At 47.1% G+C, this 18,420-nt stretch overlaps 1 protein-coding gene across 1 annotated transcript in view; it reads right to left on the minus strand.

Moving 5' to 3' along the window:
* Positions 1 to 40: 40 nt before the first annotated feature.
* Positions 41 to 18,420, minus strand: part of bcl2l1 (BCL2 like 1) — a 21,862-nt gene continuing 3,482 nt past the window's right edge. The window contains exons 2-3 of the mRNA XM_031868784.1: positions 17,394 to 18,150; positions 41 to 268 (exon numbers count right to left, since the gene is read on the minus strand). Coding sequence (XP_031724644.1) covers positions 125 to 268; positions 17,394 to 17,948 — 699 coding nt within the window. The 5' untranslated portion in view covers positions 17,949 to 18,150 and the 3' untranslated portion in view covers positions 41 to 124. The remainder of the gene's footprint in view (positions 269 to 17,393; positions 18,151 to 18,420) is intronic.

Consider the following 18,420-nt stretch of genomic DNA (forward strand, 5'->3'; position numbering starts at 1 on the left):
ACAAAACAATAACAAAAAGTAAACATCATCAGCAGTTCTGACGAGACCTTCATTTTAACTTCTGTGGTAAGCGTGGGTTGAGGGCGGCGGATGGAGAGGGAGGCCCGGCGAGCACCTCCCCCTCTCACAGGCGTTTCTGGGCGATGAGCGAGCCCACCACGACGCCGGTCACCAGCGTCACCCCTGCCAGCAGCCACTTCTTGAAGCTCTCCTGAGACCTCCTGCTCTCCGCCGCCGCGTCCTGCCCGAAGATCTCGGCGAAGCGCTCCTAGCAGACGAGAAAAAAAGACAGGGTTAACACCAGAGTAGTCAAATCTGAAAAAACACACGCATACACACACACACTTTCCAAAAGTCCCCGTTCAGAAACAAAAGGTCTCAGGTTTAGAGGGTCAGGTAGAGTCCCTTCTGTAAAGGTCTCCGGGCCTCAAACGAGCAGAGGTTTGCTGAGCCACCCACAGCTGGGTCTCCGTATGACTGTCGCAAGCCACACGCTCACATGGGGAACTTTCCGTCCACCGCAGCAAAAACACAGGCGAGGAGAGGAGAAAGCCCCAAAAAGCCATCTGCATCGACGCTGTGCACCAGGGACAACAAGATCTCGTCATTCAAACGTTTGGACCCGTTCAACGCAGCAGCTTCTGCTCCCCTCCCCATCACACTGTTGCTGCTGACATTCTTTCCCACCGTCATCCTCGGATTCGCAGAGGCTCACATTGCCGCCCACTGAAATCATTTCCTGGAAATGAGCCGCAGAGCAAGCGCAGTTCCGATGCCCGGCCACGAGGAGGCGCCAGTAAGGCTCCAAAAACCTCATGTGGAAACCGGATCAGCTGAGCTGGACCTGACCCACAGAGTCACTGCTCATGCTGTCCTCATCTCAACAAATCACTTAACATTGTTTGGGAGGCTAACGCTCTTTGGAGACATCATCTTAACAAATGTGGAAGTGACTAATTCGGACGTCTGATTCTGAGTCAGAGGTGCAGGTCGTATCATGGTGGTGGTGGTGGGTGTGGGGGAGGGGGCTGTTACTGGAAGAAAGCAGACAGAAGTAGAGAGTGTAATGACGGAGTAGTCAGTGAATCACAGAAAGAATGAGGGAGGGGGAGGGGTGGGACTCCAATTCGACTAATCCAGAGATTGGAACTCCTCACCCTGACTGAACCACACGGTGATCCATCATCAAATCAGCCCTGAATTCACTACAGCATCGAGTAAATACGGGGCCCAGCCTCCATCTTAATCCAGTGGAGCTAGAAATTTAAATGCTTGCGTATGCATAATACATATATCTTTAAAAACATATCGAGGAAGCAGCCAAAAATAAAAGAGGAGAAACGTCAAGCAAAAATGCCAAACAGTCTCTGGTTACAGGTCACAGCTAAGAGGCTCTGCGTTTCTTTGCCACACAAAGAGTAAACTGAATATCTTGCAGCTTCAACTGATGGTTGAGTTTAAAGATGGCCCCTGGGCTCTAGGAAATTATAAGATACATTTTCACTTTTTCTTGACAAACCAAGTGATTAATCTGGAAAACAATCTGCTTTGTTGCAGCCACACAGACAATGCTAGTAACGCCGTTATAAATACATCGATAAATATCGGCTCAGGGAATAACCGCATCACCTCCAATATGATGCGACAGCAATGTTACCATCACTGCGACCAATGACGCCTGGTGTGGCTCTGTGTACGAAGCTTCACACTGAGGATCACCACGGTGATCTGGTATCAACATGTCAGTGCAGGGGACTGTTGTGATGGCCTGTAGGTCACCTGAACTAGTCAGAGGTAGAAAGAAAGACGGGGGGAGCGAGGAAGCGTCATTCCAAGAGTTTTAAGTCACTCGGACTTCTATTTAACGACACAAACTGTGGAGTCTAGTTTCTCTGGTGACATCATCAACACCACCGCTGGACCAAAACTGAACAATGAAACTGACTGCTCCCTCAGTCACCGCTCAACGACAATGTGACTACATAGTTAGCTGGTTATTAAGGGGGCGGGGCATATTTATTCATTTGATTCTTTGTCATGTTGCAATATGATGCAGAGGAGGGCTTCCAAGGAACAGAATCTTTGGCTTTTGCGGCAATATTTCTAAGAACATGCAGGGTGTGAATGTGCTGGTGGAAGATAAGGGGGGGGGGGGGGGGCTCACTTCTTTGACTCGCTACGGTTTTCAGCTCAATGTGTGTCATCACCACAGAAACGTATGTCAGTCTATAATGACGATGATGTTGCTGAACAAAATGTCCAAGTATCATGAACTTTTGCTTGCCACAGAGTTTATTTCCTGCAGTAGTAATAATAATAATAATAATAATAATAATAATAATAATAATGGCTTTTTGTTGATGCCAACTTCCGGGATTGGCCTCCGAAAAGACGTCATCCGCACAGCACTCTTATTTGTTCACTGCCATGTTGTTTCCTAAAGCTGTCCCTGCTCTTTGGATCTGAAGGGGGGCCGAGCTGCTCTCACAGTAGCTTTGTTCATTCATGGCTCAGCTCTAAATAAACACACATCTACAGTAAACTGCATCCTGTAGAGACTCCGTGAGCAAACAATCCACAGCTTTTACATTTGTGAGCCGGGTCACATTACCCGGTCAATGAGTAAGATCTGAGGAATGTGTCAATATGTAACAGGGTTGAAATGCAGGAGCACGTTTGGAAGGTTCTCTGGAGGCTGCTGTGCCTCTCATGGGAGGGTTCACAGTCAAGGAGAGGATCTCACCTTCAACCCACCTCATTCCTCTCCCCTACTGAACAGAAAGGCCTCGTTGTTAACTGAGGAATCTCTCTCTGCTCGGGAGTCAGCTGCCAAAGGAGGAGTAAACATTTGTCTTCGTCGTCCTCCTTCGGACAGCACATGTCCGTCTCCAGAAAGGATAAACTGGCCCTTCCTGCTCGCCGTAAAACCAGAATGAACTATAGGAGTTACTCATGACGCACACGGCAACAGTGTTGATACTGAATGTTATGTTCCGTCATTATGATGAACACCCACACGGAACTTTATTTTGAGTCGATCTCAGATACGCCGTCCTGCAGCTGGAAATACTCACCGGAGCACCGAACGTGTATCAGTCCGCAGCTGAAAATAGTGCCCAACAAAATCCCCCTTTCCTCCTGTTTGTTAATAACTACGGTGCCCAGCTGTTCTGGGAAATTACATTATATTATTTGTGGCTTTTAAGGGTCTTTAGTAGGAACCAACTAAACTATCAATATAACACAGACAGCAACATGGACGGATACACAGGAGTCTAAGTGGGCCAAAACAGACCACAGAGTGTAACAAGAGGCTGGGTGGAAATATGCACAGGGGCAAAGTTGCTCTTAAGCACCATGATGACTCAGCAGCATCCAAGTTAAAGGTGAAATCCGCCACAGGGGATTGATGAATAGCACTACAGTAAGTAATGACATAATGCGATTACACGGTACATCATGAAATATGAGCCAATGTTTTACTGTGGCTTCTTTCGATCTCAAATTAAAAAGGGTCAGTCCGACTACTGGCCGTCCCTTTCTGTGAGATCTTCCATGACAAGGCTGGAGGAATGTGGGTGTAGAGAACAGACCAGAGCACCTTGTGATGGTGACCGACACCTTTAAGACAGACATGTCAAGACATGTTGTCCTTCAAGCGGGCTGTAAACATATAATGAAACAATGTGTACTGAATGTGTGGTAGTGCCAAGAGATGCAAAGGAAAGAGCTCCCTCCAACGCTGTAGGAAGCTGACCTGTCTCTGTCTTATAGGTTATGAACGGTTAAAGCAGACGACAAAGATCCGATACTGTTCATTGCTCTCTTTTCTGACGTTAATATTCTAATTATTTAATACAAATTGGTAAAGCAGCTTCAATCATTAACTGTAGCTTTAAGGTTGTTTGAGGACTATTTTCAGCTGTGGATGAACACACATTTGGTGCTCTCGTGAGGGGCCCTCTGTTTGATTCCTTCCCCAGCATTACCAGTCAGCTCACTGTGCACGTCAGGTTTGATGTGCTCCATCTCCCCTCGTCCCACCCGGCAGGTAAACCCAGTCTTTATCTACTCTCTCCCTCTTCCCTTTCACACGGTCACTCCTTTATTTCTGTATCTGCGCTCCGCTCCCAGAGGAAATCAGGTGCTCGGCGGCCTGCAGAGCGCTTTCAGGCCTCGGCTCGTTTTTTCAGTTGTTTTTTTTTGGCTTGGTCTAACTTTCTCTTTCTTCGTTAGCCGCGGAGGAAAAAGAATAAGGATGAGGGGAGGATTAGGTCATGAAAGCAAAAGCTTTGGATATAAAGAGGGAGGGGGGGGGAGGAGATCCTGCAGTCAGTTGCCACGGCTACTGGAAAGCTGCTGATTAGTGTGTGTGATGTGTGCGTCTGGGCTTGTAAGGTCCATCTCCGTGGCTGATATATGGCCCAGTGCTACATGTGGAGAAAGCAGCATTTTAACGATCATTAGCAGCAGCGTCCTATTCATCAGCTCAGACTTGTCGGTTGCTCCGGTGTTGCACCATAACAAGCTGCAACACTCAAATCCCCTGATGGCGAAAGCCTCTGACCACGACACACACAAACACTGATTAATACATCACATCCTTTTCAGGTAAAAATCAGGTTGGAGATGAATTGATATTCAATAACTTGGGGACACTTTGAGGAAGCACATTGTGTTCATTTTAGCAATCGTATGTGCAATCGTGACATCAGGCTGAACGTCTGTATCAGCATGTTTGAGCAGAGACAGACACATCTGTTCATCTCCTTCAGTGTTTGAGAACATCAAAATGACCAGAAGTTGACACACCACAACATTTCCAGTGATTGGTAGTAATTATAACTGTTTAACAACTGGTCCGCTGACAGAATTAGTCAACAGATGTTTTGGTAATTGACGAATTTACATCATTTATCAAGTAAAAATTCCAAATATTTCCTGGTTCCAGATTCTTGAGTATGAGGGTCTTTACATTATTGTAGAAGTTTTAAGTTACTCTACCCAGATCTGTTCCTAATCGACCCGGTTCTGGTGATTCTACCGAGATCCAAAGGGGTAGGGGACCGTTACAGGAGGGTTTCTGATGCGTCTCTGTAGTGTGTAGCCTAATAGACACAATCAAATCTTTACGTGTAAACGATTAGGTTAGAGTGACGTTATTGTCAGAATTGTGTCAATCTTCGTTATGGTGCAATAAAAATATACTTAGAAGCAAAACCACCATCAGTCAGGCGTGACTGAGAACTTGCGATTGGCTTTTCACACAGCGATCTACAACGACTATTTATTGCAAAGAACACCACGCATTAGTGTGTAATAATAATAATAATGTCCAGCTGTGTTATCAAGTTTCTTTTTAAACTGGGAGAGTCTCTGTGTGCAACATCTAACCTATCAGCTCGCTTTCAACAGACAAGGGCGGCTTTCTAGCGACCCGTCGGAGCACAGGACGTCCCGGCCACGCTCGACTCAGACATGGTGTCCGTGACCAAACAGTGCCGACGCTACACAGGAAGCTGAAGCTCCCGTTCACGTGCAGAGAAGATTCCAGAGGGTTCTCAGTGTTGGAAACCGGAAACGTCTCTCAGTGATAGAAAGCTGACAAAGGTATTTTCCCCTGCACTCTCACATATAAGGGCCGCTTTTAGTGTGTGTGTGTGTGTGTGTGTGGGCAACACCTCCCTTTGAATAGCTAAGAGTTGCCAAAAACAATCTAGATCAACCAGTCCTATCCAGAGAGAGAATTCTCTGTACTTATGTTACGACGGGGCGTTTTCTGTATCTGCGCAATTGCATGAATGACCAGAATGTGATGAGTCACCATAAAGGCCACATCCGCACAGTCAGTCAATGAACGGCCAAGGAATGTTAAGAAAAGGCTGGGTTTATTTGCCGTCTTTTTCACTGAGTCTAAGTCACACTAGCAGAGACTGTAAATATTTGATAGAATACTGTAAAACAACTTATTTGCAAGCCTAAAGTTGTCTTAACTGAAGACAGTATTATAGAAAAGCTGTTTTAAAGAATCCCAAAAGTGATCTGGCAAATGTCTGAGCACATGGGGTTCGGTAGGAAATCGAAAGCAGGACCACAGTTCAAGAGTTCACCCAAAGCCTGAAGATCCCTGAGGAGTGACATGAAGAAGAACAAGCTGCTCTTAATATTCAAGATATCAGCTGTAGTTGAGCAACATTTCCTAGCGAGTTGCAACACTCAGGATGTGTACACGTAAACACCACACGGCCTGTTGGTGTTTATTGAGTAAAGTCACTGTTGCATCCGTGTGACTGATGGAGTGCGATCTACAGCGAACACGGTGACTTCATATGAGAGCGCGTGTAAAGGTCCAAGTACAGTGAGTGGATGAGGTGCGAGTGCTGTGACCTCTGCCTTACATCCAGACAAACAGTCCACGAGTGGATCACAAGATCACAGCGACTCAGCGAGATCAAAAGGAACGGCAGATAAGCTTCCTCAGACACAGAGCTGTAAAAAAATGTAAATTGTCAAGCTGAAGGACAGACTGTATTTGAGATGATATATTCAACACTTACAAACACGTCAATGGTCTTTCTGGAGGATAAATATTGTTGTTAATATATAGATATTGTTGTATTCAGACTGTGCTCTGGCACTTATCTTCAGCTCAGCTGCTTCCTGTCTGTTGTGATCATCTTTGGGGTACCTCTAGAACCTGATTGGGGGCCGCCTGTGTCCAAATAATTGGAAGTGATATAGAAAGTCACATAGCTGCGTGTATAAAGTTCCCAAAATTGACCAAAAAACCGAGCTTTGAAGTCATAGAGACTCGGGGCATGTTGACCTGAGCAACGGTAGGAAACCATTTCTAAAGCATGGAATGTCCCCAGAAGCAAAGTCCAATACTGTGAAAAGGGTGATGTTTGGGACCACCAGAACTCCTCACAGAGCTGGACTTACCTGGACACTTGTCTCTGAATAGCTAACTTCCTTTTATGGACAAAAAAGGACGGCCAATTGTGTCGGTGGAGGAAGAGAACCCCCACTTTTATCATCCTATTTTGTTTATTCATTATATATTAATTTAAAGCGCCATCCAGCTGTTTGAGAAGCCTTTCAAAAGTAATATTTCAGTGTTCATGTTGTTGACCATCTTCATTATCGTTGCCATACGCAACAATGCGGTTAGAATTTAGGACAGGCTCCATCTATGGCATGCTAACTTTGGATTACTAACTTGGGAAATCTTTGAGTTTGGACAGTTTTTTAGAAAATTATCTATCCATAGATCGGTTAGGGTTTTTTCCTAAATACAGCTAAACATGTATCTGTCATACCTAAAACCCTATACGTTATCCTAAACTGAGACAAGATACGATTTCAGATGTTTGGAAGTCTCTGAAATGAGGCCTCTGGTGCACAAAGCTTGTAGAGACTGTGCACCACGGTGGAATTGCCGCCAAAAGTGCTTCTACAAAAAGGTCCTGAATAAAGGCTCTAAATACTTCTGTAAATGAGAAACCTGCTTTGGCTGTAAGGCAGAAAGCAGCAGTGGTTTTATTTAGTTTTTAGCTGGAGCCCCAAACATTGGTGAGAGATTGGTACGGGCCATCTTCGCAGTTCAAATTGCAAACGATTGAAAAGAGATGGACATTTCAAATGCAGTTTGAAAGGGTAAACTGTGGAGATATCAATGTCCAAAGATAAAAAGCTACACCTGCAAATGTGAGGGCGTAGGTTTGAAGGTGTATAACATCAGGAGACAATAAGCCAGAGGTTAGTCAGTTGACCTTGATAAAACATACATGGCTGAGAACATAAAAAGGTCCCGACCAAGAGCACACTGAGCTGGGAACACAGGTAGACTTGTGTCGGTCCCAACACATCCTCAGTTCGTTTCAGTAGAACAATGCAAAATAATGATCTTACAGTTTACATGCAGCACAACTTCATAACCCTCACGCTTATCAAGAGTGTCATCCCAATCACATGATTAGAATTACTGTGTTCACTTATCACCAATAGTGTGTCTATCAGTCTATTTTCGTGGCCTGGTGGTGCCATGATGTCAGTTTCAATCTTTACACCACAGAATCTGAGGTCAGTTGGGGAAAAAGGTCCACAATGTGAGTGATTGTTCCTCCCTCCTTATCAATGTCCTCATCTCCATGAGTTCCATCACTTCCTGCTCCTCCTCGAGGCCTTCTGACCCTTTATCATCCGTTACACAATCACCGAGGCGTTTTCAGCAACAAGGGAAGTCGGGCCAGCTGCCAAAGATCCCGTGTGACCAGGAAAGGTAGGAATTTGCGGTAGAGCTAAGCGGAGAAAACCCTCGGCACAGTGGCGGCTTACAGCTCAGGCATTTAACTGATGCCCTTTAATGAGCAAGTAGGGGAAGTCCTGGCTCAAGGTTTCTACTTCAGCAAGTGACAAGAGCAGACGCCGGGTAATACTTAGGGGAGTCAGGCTCAATCAAAAAAAGACGAAAAAGATGACAAATGAGAGGAAAACATGTACATTATACATACACTTGCTGATGCCTGAAGAGGAGCGCAGCCATTCAAACTGTATCGCTTGAAATGTGCATGTTTCATATGGCATAAGTTCTTCTTCCACTGCTTGTGTGGCTATTTCATATGTAAGCTTTAGTCTGTATAAACAGGGCTCTTTATGCACTGGACGTGGTTTCCCTCTACTTATTTTTACGACGCACTGCTAGGAACAAGAAGACATGACATTTTAAAACAAAAAGCCGACAGGCAGAAACTCCAAGTAAAAAAAGAAAAAAGGAACTTAAGTGTCAGCTTTGAAAGAAGTTCAAAGAAAGTGGTTTGATTATAACTCGTCAACCTTTCCTTGTTCTTCCTCTGCACGGGGCTCATGGAGACCTGGAGTAACCTGCTATGGCAAGTTGTCGTCCATCAGTCATTCACACTCGTGCTCACTTCACATTCTTGGCTAGAACGCCACCACCTCAAGCATGAGAGCAATGCTGGTTGAGGGGTAGGTGTGGGGGGGGGGGCTGAACTGGTTTGAATCTTGATGAATCGTGTCCAAGCGGAAAGGAAGCGAGTGAAAAATGAGGAAATTGAATCATTAAACATCCTCTCGTTTGTGCCAGCATCGGTGCGTCTCGATGGCTTCTTTTGGACCGTGGAGCCGTCTCTGTGCGCGTGCGTCGAGCCGCCGGTGACACCATGAATTAAAGAGGAGATTAATGAGTCAGGACACGGCGGCTCAGACTCCAATCTGTTCCCTGCCCCGCTCTGGGGGCCATCTCTCTCTCCACAAAACCCCATTCTGTCAGCACGCACGCACGCACGCACGCACACGCACACACACACACACACACACACACACACACACACACACACACACACACACACACACACACACACAGGGAAGGCCATGGACTCAGGACTGTGTGTTCCTACCTCTGGCGGAGAGAGTGCACATGTTTAGGGGAGCGTAAACACGGAGAGGGGGAACCGGAGAGAGGTCGCTGAAGCAATGAGGACGGGGGGGGGGGGGGTTCTCTCTTCTACGGTACAACCGTCCACCCTGTAGGCCATCACCCCACCCACACGCCTCACCATGACCCCGATACCTGCCATCGGTCCGGGTGATGGAGACACAGAAGTTAAGAGGAGGAAACAGGGAGACTGAGACAGGGAGGGAGAAGGAGAAATGAGACTGAACTAGAACAAAAGCAGGAGAGTGAAGCAGAGGCTGACGAAAACGACAGGAAACTGAAAAAGGGGGGAAGTCAGGTGAGGCTCAGTGACAGATTTCCTTGAAACTACACTTCCCTTAATTTTCATAAAGTTTGACAACATGAAAGAAGCCAATTCCCCAGAATCACTTCAGTGCAGATGAGTATCTGTGGGCCCTTTCTATTATCTCCTCTCTCTTATTGCAGAGCCACCGAGGATATCTCTTGACTTTATTGCTTTACCCCCTAGGCCAAAAAAAAGAAAGAAAAAAGTGATGAATATAATGGCAACGACGCTCTTTATCATCATTTAGTCCTCGCACTCTACAAGGCCGGGCGCCGCATTACCATGAAATACTCATCAACTCTCCATCCATTCCTCAGATCGAGTATTTTAATACATGCCATGAGACTCGCTAATCCCATGATATGCCTCATAATCTGATCATAGATATGAGCACGGAGAGAGAAAACAGAGAGGCGAGAGCAGCCGGGGAAGAGCCGGGATGAAATGCAATCAGAGAGGAGAGGGATGCAGGCGGATGCTCGGGCTTTGCTGCGAGAAGACAGAAGACGGGGGAGAAAAGAATTAAAACGAATGCGTCGCAGGAGGGATGTGGGCTGGAGCAGAGAGGTAAAAAAAAAAGAAAAACCGAGGGGGCACGCAGACAGGAGAGAGGAGGAGAGGAAGATGGAAGGAGAGGGGGGAGTATACTCGTGACCTGATTTCAACACTAAGCCTCGGAGAAGTGGAGCAGCACGTAGGCAACTGAACGCAGCGTCTTCGCTCGCCCAGCCGTTCGGCTCGCACGTAGAAATGTGCAGCACACGCTCGCTTGCAGTGTAAGCCGTTCACCCACAAACCCTCGTCCTCATCGAGCTGAGTCACTGCCCTCGTCTTCCTCTCCATCTAACAGGGCACTGCGGTGGTAGTCTGGTGTCTACCAGTCTGCCGAACGCCGCCTTGAGGGCTCCACGCTCTGCAGTGTGCGGGCACTACAGACGAGCATCTATTACACAGCTGGATGTCTGTCCCGTATACATCAACAGCGTATGGAGCATACGGCCGCCTCGCTGCTGTGACACCAGTGTGTGTTTCTAAATGAGGGATCTATTGCAGTCTAAATGCAGCAAATAGTCGACGCTAGAGGCTGCATTGAAGTCTCACTGATGTGTGCGTGATGCTCCGGGACTGCAGGTCTCGTCTATTACATGACCAACTGATCTGACAGAAGCTGTTCTCTCTCTCTCTCTCTCTCTCTCTCTCTCTCTCTCTCTCTCTCTCTCTCAAAATAAATATAGTTCTTCTTTAATAACTATCACAAAGAAGTGCTTTCAAATTCCCCCAAACATCTGTCCACATCTAAAGTTTTGTTGTGTGTGCGTTTGTTCTAATGCCCCATCTAAAATGGAGCAAAAGGCAGATGGAATGATCCTGCAGGAATGGTACAGCCCAGCTTTCCCCCCCAAACGTGAGCACGTAACCGCCTCCTGCAACCACGCAGGAATGGTTTGGTCAAGTCCCTCTCCTTAAAATGGCAAACAAGAGTCTCTACATCTTGTCGTACTCGCATAAACACACACACCTGAAAAACATGCGACACGTCCCTGATGTTCTTGTCGTGGAGCTGGAGGAGACTAAATCATGCAATCTGTTTGCTGTCGTTGTCAAGCTGGGACTCTGACACACAACGTTGGGTCTGAACACGTGCACACACGCACACACACACACATCATGAAATACTAATGTCTGAGCTTGAGCACATGCATACAAAAACAATGAGACCCGTCCACGGCTGAGCTGCTGCATTCACATGAAACCATCCAGAGAGCGGTCTGCATGGAACCGCCCACCACACAGAGGCGTTTATTGACGCCGCTCGAACAAAAGTGTTCCGCCATTGATCCCATGCAAAAAAGGTTTTTAGGAGCATTGTCTACATTTGTGTGTGGACTCTATGTGTGTCACAAAATCGAGACAAAGGCAATGACGCTTCAAGCGATGGCTTGCTCTACAAAGCGACGACACACCTGTCGGGTAAAACTAAAAAGCCAGTCAGGCAAATTCCTGTGTGTGTGGGTGTGTGTGTGTGTGTGTGGCCACAGGTCCTTTGTTTGAGGTAGTCACATGACCAGTCTGACTTGGAGCTGTCCCCTCCCCTCTGCTGCGCGCCACCATACAATAGAATGCTCGAATGTATGAGACAACAACAACCACCACCACCACCCTGCGCCGTGTGATGACAAACAAACACACGATCGGTTCACTGAAACTTTGTCCGATGAGCTAAAAAACACCGTCCTTAAAACAAAACCCAGAAAGACGAAAAAACACACATCCCTCCAAATTAGCCACACGTGAGCTGTTAATAGGAGCCGATAAAGGGAGGAGGAGGAGGATGGGACAGAGAGTGTCAAAGTGGGATGATGAAGGGAAAGATGAAGGGACGGCGGAGGCAGCTGCACAGGTGGGGGTGGAGGTCTATGGAGCGGGGATCAAGTCAGAGGGGATCGATAGCGCCGACGATGTTTTCGATAAACAAACTGACATGGGGAGAAAAAGAAAAAACACACTGGAACAAGGGCACGCGGGGTTAACGGCGAGATTGACGAGGCGTGCGGCCGCACGTCTGCTCTGTAATATGTTTGGCCACTGCAGTCTGTGAAGGTGGATGTAGAGAGGGAGGAGGGAGAGGGGAGGAAGGGCAGACAAGGGTGGAAATGAAGGAGCTCAGAAAATGATGAATAGGAGGAGGAGGAGGAAGGGACGTACAGATAGAAAAATAAGGGACAAAAATCGATCGGTGGCAGTGGGAGGGGTGCACGTATGGAGGATGAAGGGTGGGGGGGTGAGGAGGAGAGGGAGAGATGGAGGCGGGCCAGATAGGTCCCATGGGTCAGATTTCCTGCTCCTCTCCGGTAGGGTAGTCTGACAGACGACTCTGTGGATCCTATGTGCATGTTAATTACAGAGAGAGAAAGAGAGAGTAAGTCTGTCAAGGAGAAAGCACAAAGGAAGCTCAGGTGCTTCCCTAGTCAAAACAAGTCAATGGCCTCACCCGCCACGGGTCTTTCATTACAGCCTCAGTGTCTAACCTACTTTACAGAACAGCCAGCCTGCATACGTTCACAATCACACAGACAGATAAACATGTTGTCTCTTTGCTTCTGTAGTGTGTTCATGGTAAAGAAGGAACATGTCAGACAGAATCACTGATGCATTTTGGGTGACTTTATCGTTTTTGGACAACAACGGAGCTCTATGGCACAGGTCGTTCTGATTGGTTGTTTCTTGATGTTTGTTGACAATGAGGCAGTAGAGGATGTCACGAGACCTCATCCTATAGGTGCTGGAGCTGAACATGGTACATGTGTACTGTATACAGCCATAAGTGACAGAGGTGGTAGAGAAACAGACCTTCACTGCTTGAGGACATTTCTCTTGTAGTTAAATTTTGCTTCACCTTACAGAGACCGTCGACAGCACAACTGGGATAATGGGCTCTTTTTTTTCTCCCTTGCTTCTGTACTGAACCCCCCCCCAAGCTCCAGCCAAGCTTCCCCAGACTGTGGCAGTGTGCTGCCTCTAAATTAGTTTAGCCTTTATTAGTCTGTCAAAGAGAGAGGAAAAAACAAAACATTGTTTCCACTAGTAGCAGGCGGAGATATTATTCATCTATAATTGGTAATAACCCCGTACCCCCACCCTGAGGCGGCTCAATCTCCACTGAGTAATCACTGCCATCGCTCGCTCCGCTGGAAACGGCGTTATTAGGTCGGTGGCACTGCCTGCCAAGGTTTATTATCTGACAATATATGGCTTTGCTCGTGCGCTTCTTTTAACAGCACATGCTGTGGAGGGAGAGTCGGGGCCGTTGAGCATATTCATCTCACATCCCCAACTATTGTCAAATATCCTCCGGAATGAGCTCCGGTGGGATCATTGAGGCTTTATCCGGTTTTCATTATCCGACAGCGAGGTTTGCTCTGTTGTGTAAAACACCTTTCACTTTTAACTCTCGCCTCGACTATTCCCCCAAGTTCAAAAGGACTGCCTTTTTACATGTATATAAACTAGTGCTGGGTGTTGGTGCTCGACCAAAATAACCCAGTACCAAGAGCTATCGAAACTCCTCCAGTCACAGATCTTGGCAGCTCGAGATGCCACCAAAACGTTGGAAAGTATGGCTACACCACACGGCTTATGATGAGAATATATTTGTGGTGGCAGTTTACGCAACGGAACGCTTCCATTCACATGACGTGTATCGAATGAAGTAAAAAAAAAAAAAAAAAAAAAAAAAAAAAAAAAAAAAAAAAAAAAAAGAAGTGTATCAAATTAAGTTCTTTATTGGCATCGGTATCACATTAAGGGTAGCGGTATTATCGTCCTTTTGTGACGCTACCCAGCCTTAGTAAAAATGCAGAATTTGGTTGATTAAGTAATTAATACTTTCATTTAATTTCATTGAAAACCGTCCATTATAATTTCACAGAGCCAATGGTGACGTACTAATTAATGTTTTGATTAATCGCTCAGACAAATGTCAGTACATAAAGCTCCCACAGCCTCAGGAGACAAAGTCAAATAGCTTGTTTAATCAAACCAAATACAGAGAATGTTTGACTAAATTGTTTTTGTCAATCTACTCATCAAGTCATTGTCTGAGCTGTAGAATTGTCTTGAGTAATATTGTGAGAAACTGCAGCTTCCCTCATACGCTGTTGGTTTGTGAATGCAATGCTGTCCTGGAGTCTCTTCTCAAGTGTCAGATTACGGAGCTCAGACAACCGCAAATACACACCTCTAAGCTCAGATCAACTAATTATGCCATCACCTGCGACTTCACCTCGATTGATTTTCATCATCCATTCATGCCATATTGTCTACCAGCATACAAACAGTCCCGTCATTCCCGCTCTACTTTCTCCTTCCTAACAGGACACATTAAGATATTTGTGAAGCAACAATGAGACCGCGAGACAGAGGGGATCTAGCAACCGAAGTGAAAGTGACCTTGCCGCTGCTCAGAGCAGACTAATATTTCATCAGCTAGCACTCACAGCTATACTCAGGTTCCCACATCTGCCGTGCTTCATCCCTCTGAGGAAGTGTCGGGGGAGGGAGGGAGGGAAGGAAGAAAGGGGGAAATAAAAGACAGAGGGAAGGAAAAACAACAAAGTCTCATGTGGGGTTTTCTCAAGAGCGGAGCTTGACTTTGAACAGAATAAGCACATAAAAAGAGAGAACGTAATGATATTGTGAGGGGGGGAGGGGGGGGGAATAGAGTGATGGGAAGAAATGATACAACTGTAACGGTAAAACCACCTACTGAATTCTGTATTTTAGTTTGCCACAGCAGCTCGGGACTACCCTGAGGCGAGAGTGTCAACTTATGAATCACTAACACGGGACACACATCAACACAGTGCGCTCTCTCTCTCTCTCCCCCTCTCTCTCCCTCTCCAGCGGCAGGCGCTCAAAAAATAGGAATAAAAGTGAATTGTACAAAGCTCAGCAGGAAAGGAAGTGGCATCATGTGCTCAGGATGATGTTAGCCGACCGCAGGAGAAGTGAAACCGTACCAGCGGATACTCTCAACATGTCAATCCATTCAGCATTTCAGACAAAGTCGCTCACTTCTCTAACTCAAGGTTGCACTGACATCAGAGACACTAACCACAAGCAACGGCAGCGTTGCCAACTGGTGTTGTTAGTCTGACTTGTTGCTGAGCAAACAGTCTATGAAAGATATGTGTGTGTGTGTGTGTGTCTGGATGATTTTAACTCCATGAGATCATAGTGATCGATGCGCTGCGTTGACAACAGCGGTGGTAAAAATATTTATGAGTGGTCGGGATCAAAAACTAGATGAACCATTAGACCAGATCCTCACCCTGAATGCTGGATTCTCACTCTACACACTGCTGTTTAGGTTACGGGACAATTCATACCAACACATTCTCACATTATCTGAAGCTGAACTTTGTGGTTGCTTGTAAACCAATGCACAGAAAGGACACATTCGAATTGTTGCGGTCATGGTGGCACTACATGGGACAAGTCACCAAAGTCATTGGGATTCACCCTCTGGGGAATGTGAGCGTCGGGCACCAACTTTCATAGTGATCCATCCGGGACGTGTTGAAACATTCTATGCTGAACCAAACTGGGGGGGGGTTGACAGACGGACAGCACAACGTTGCCCAAGAAATTATGTTAGCGTGGCTAAAAACATACACAGGAGTGAATTTATGAGACCAGACCTCCAGGAGCTGGTGGGAAGGATGCTGCAGCATCCCTTCAACTACCGACATCAATATGTTGCATGATTTGGCCTTCACTATCCTGTCACCGGATTCCAAACCCACACCCCACTCTCCTGTGTGTTATCTCCACAGTCCACCGCTGAAATAAATGAACAGATTCTAGGTCTGCCACTGCGTCTGCCCAATGAGATTTTTCATCTCGGTGTGTCAGTTTCCATAGGATCGAACTTCGACCTGGCGTTATGCAGCGCTGCAGCAAATATAACCAGCCCCTCCCCTCACCCCCCTGTCCTTCATGCCATCAAATGGCCGGCACAAAGGAAAAGAGCTGACCTCAACTGTACAGGAGGTGTTTGCGAGGGCGCGTGCACAAACACACACTGGGATTGTCGGTACCAGGACAGCCCTCTTTCCAGCTAAACCCAGAAAAAAAAAGGAGCTTTCATCTGCATGCAGCTGCCTTGGTGAAGAACATAAGAGAGGAGAGGAGGGAAAATAATGTACACATAGTGGAAGAAGAGGGGAAAAGCAACAAAGCACAGAGCCAATCAACTGACCAGAGCAAAATAAAGGGCTATCTGTGAAAGCCCAGGACCTCATCCCACCCCGTGATGAGAGAACTTCGATCCCTAGGCAGTCCGGCTGCAAACAGCCACAAAGCCCTGATGCAGCCCGTTAAGCTCCCACTTCGATCCAGCCCATTGAGCTCCGTGCTGCTGATCAATTAGAGAACAGCTGAACCAGCTGCTGACCACACAAAGATTTTGTTTTTAAGCACAGATGGGTTTTTTTAATAGCACGAGTATGCTGCCTGTTATCTAGGTCTGTTATATCTAATCTTTAGTCTTTTCTCCTCCGCTGGTCAAAGGGTCAACCCCAATTCTGTGTCATGTCACAATCTCACGGAGGCCGATGCAGTCAAAATGCTAGCGTGCTGGCTTATCTGACCCACAAGTCTCAACATGTAGGATGGAATAAAATCTACGCTCTGGATGTTCTTTTGTCCATGAGACGACTGTATCTCCAATGAGACAGTGTCACTGGAGGCCAGGCAGAGCTGACCAACTGGCCTGTGATCGGGGCTCAACTATAAGGATTGCCCGGGGCAAGTTAAGACGTGTCCCACGTCGGGACTAGTGTATCTAGCAACTCACTGGCCCAGTAAAACAATAAAACACTATTTCTTCTGTAGCTAAGGAGTGAGCCATGTGCTTCCTTTACCATGAATAAACATGAAGATCAAACATGGCAATTAACTTGAGTCATTTTGTTAACCACTAATAAATGAAACCATTTGTATAGGGGCAAGTCGAAATTGACTTCTGACCCACTTTCCCGATTAAGCACCCAGCATCATACCACAAGCACCGAAACACACTTCTCTCTGTTCGTGTTGTGTGTGTGTGTGTGTGTGTGAGAGACTCACCCATCCTCCCTGGTTCTGGATCCAGGGCTGAATGTGGTTGTCCAGGTAGACCGTCATCCACTCGATGATGCGGCCCACCAGCGGACTCATCTCCTTCTCCATGCACTCCACGCACAGCGCCCCGCCGAAGGCGAAGAGGCCCACGATGCGGCCCCAGTTGACCCCGTCCCGGAACACCTCGTCCATCACGTTCTCGAAGCTCTGGTAGGCCGTGGCCGGCGTGATGTGCAGCTGGTTGTGCAGATCGCTGAAGGCCCGAGCGTATCGCAGCTCGAACTCGTTGGCCGAGTCCCGGAGGGCCTCCTTCACCGCGTCCAGGCTCGTCGTCGACGGCAACCGTTGATGTCGTAGCGGGGACGCCGGCGGGGTCCCGGGACTCGTGCCATTGAAAGCCCCGTTGGCGTGCGTCGCTACCTGCTGTTCCTCACCCGAACCTGCTTCCCCCCCGTCAGTCCTGTTGGGAGGCTGTGAGAGCCCCATGTGGTTGAGGGGATAGTTCCTCTGGGAGAGTTTATAGTTTATGTAGAAGACCACCAGTTCTCTGTTCTGAGACATGTTGCCTTTCAAGATGCGTTTTGCTTTTGGTCGCGCCGGTCCGTCTCTGCTCCTCTCTTGGTCGAGCCTCGCTGTGTTAAGAGTGAACACACGCTGTGCCAGGCTTCTCACCTGCTCAGACCACCATGGTCAGCTGATATCCAGAGGACACTTGGGGGGTGAAAACCAAAACCTACACAAGGCTGACAAATCAGCTCAGGCCCTGTAGAGAGACAACAATGAAAGGTCAAAGTCTGGATAGCCTATAAGCACAGTGTCATTACATGTGTGTGTGAGAGAGAAAAGAGGAGTGCGTGGGGATGGCTGTAGACTTTCAAATAAAATTTGGACAGGTAGGGTCAAAGTGCATCTCCCTAATTGGGCTGTTACATATGGAACAGATGGCAATGATATTAATGAGACAATCGTAGAGCAAATGCGTGTGTCAGAGAGAGAGAGAGAGAGAGAGAGAGAGAGAGAGAGAGAGAGAGAG

This window comes from Anarrhichthys ocellatus, unplaced genomic scaffold, assembly GCF_004355925.1.
Source record: "Anarrhichthys ocellatus isolate YVR2014 unplaced genomic scaffold, GSC_Weel_1.0 scaffold44, whole genome shotgun sequence".
Classification (NCBI taxonomy): domain Eukaryota; kingdom Metazoa; phylum Chordata; class Actinopteri; order Perciformes; family Anarhichadidae; genus Anarrhichthys; species Anarrhichthys ocellatus.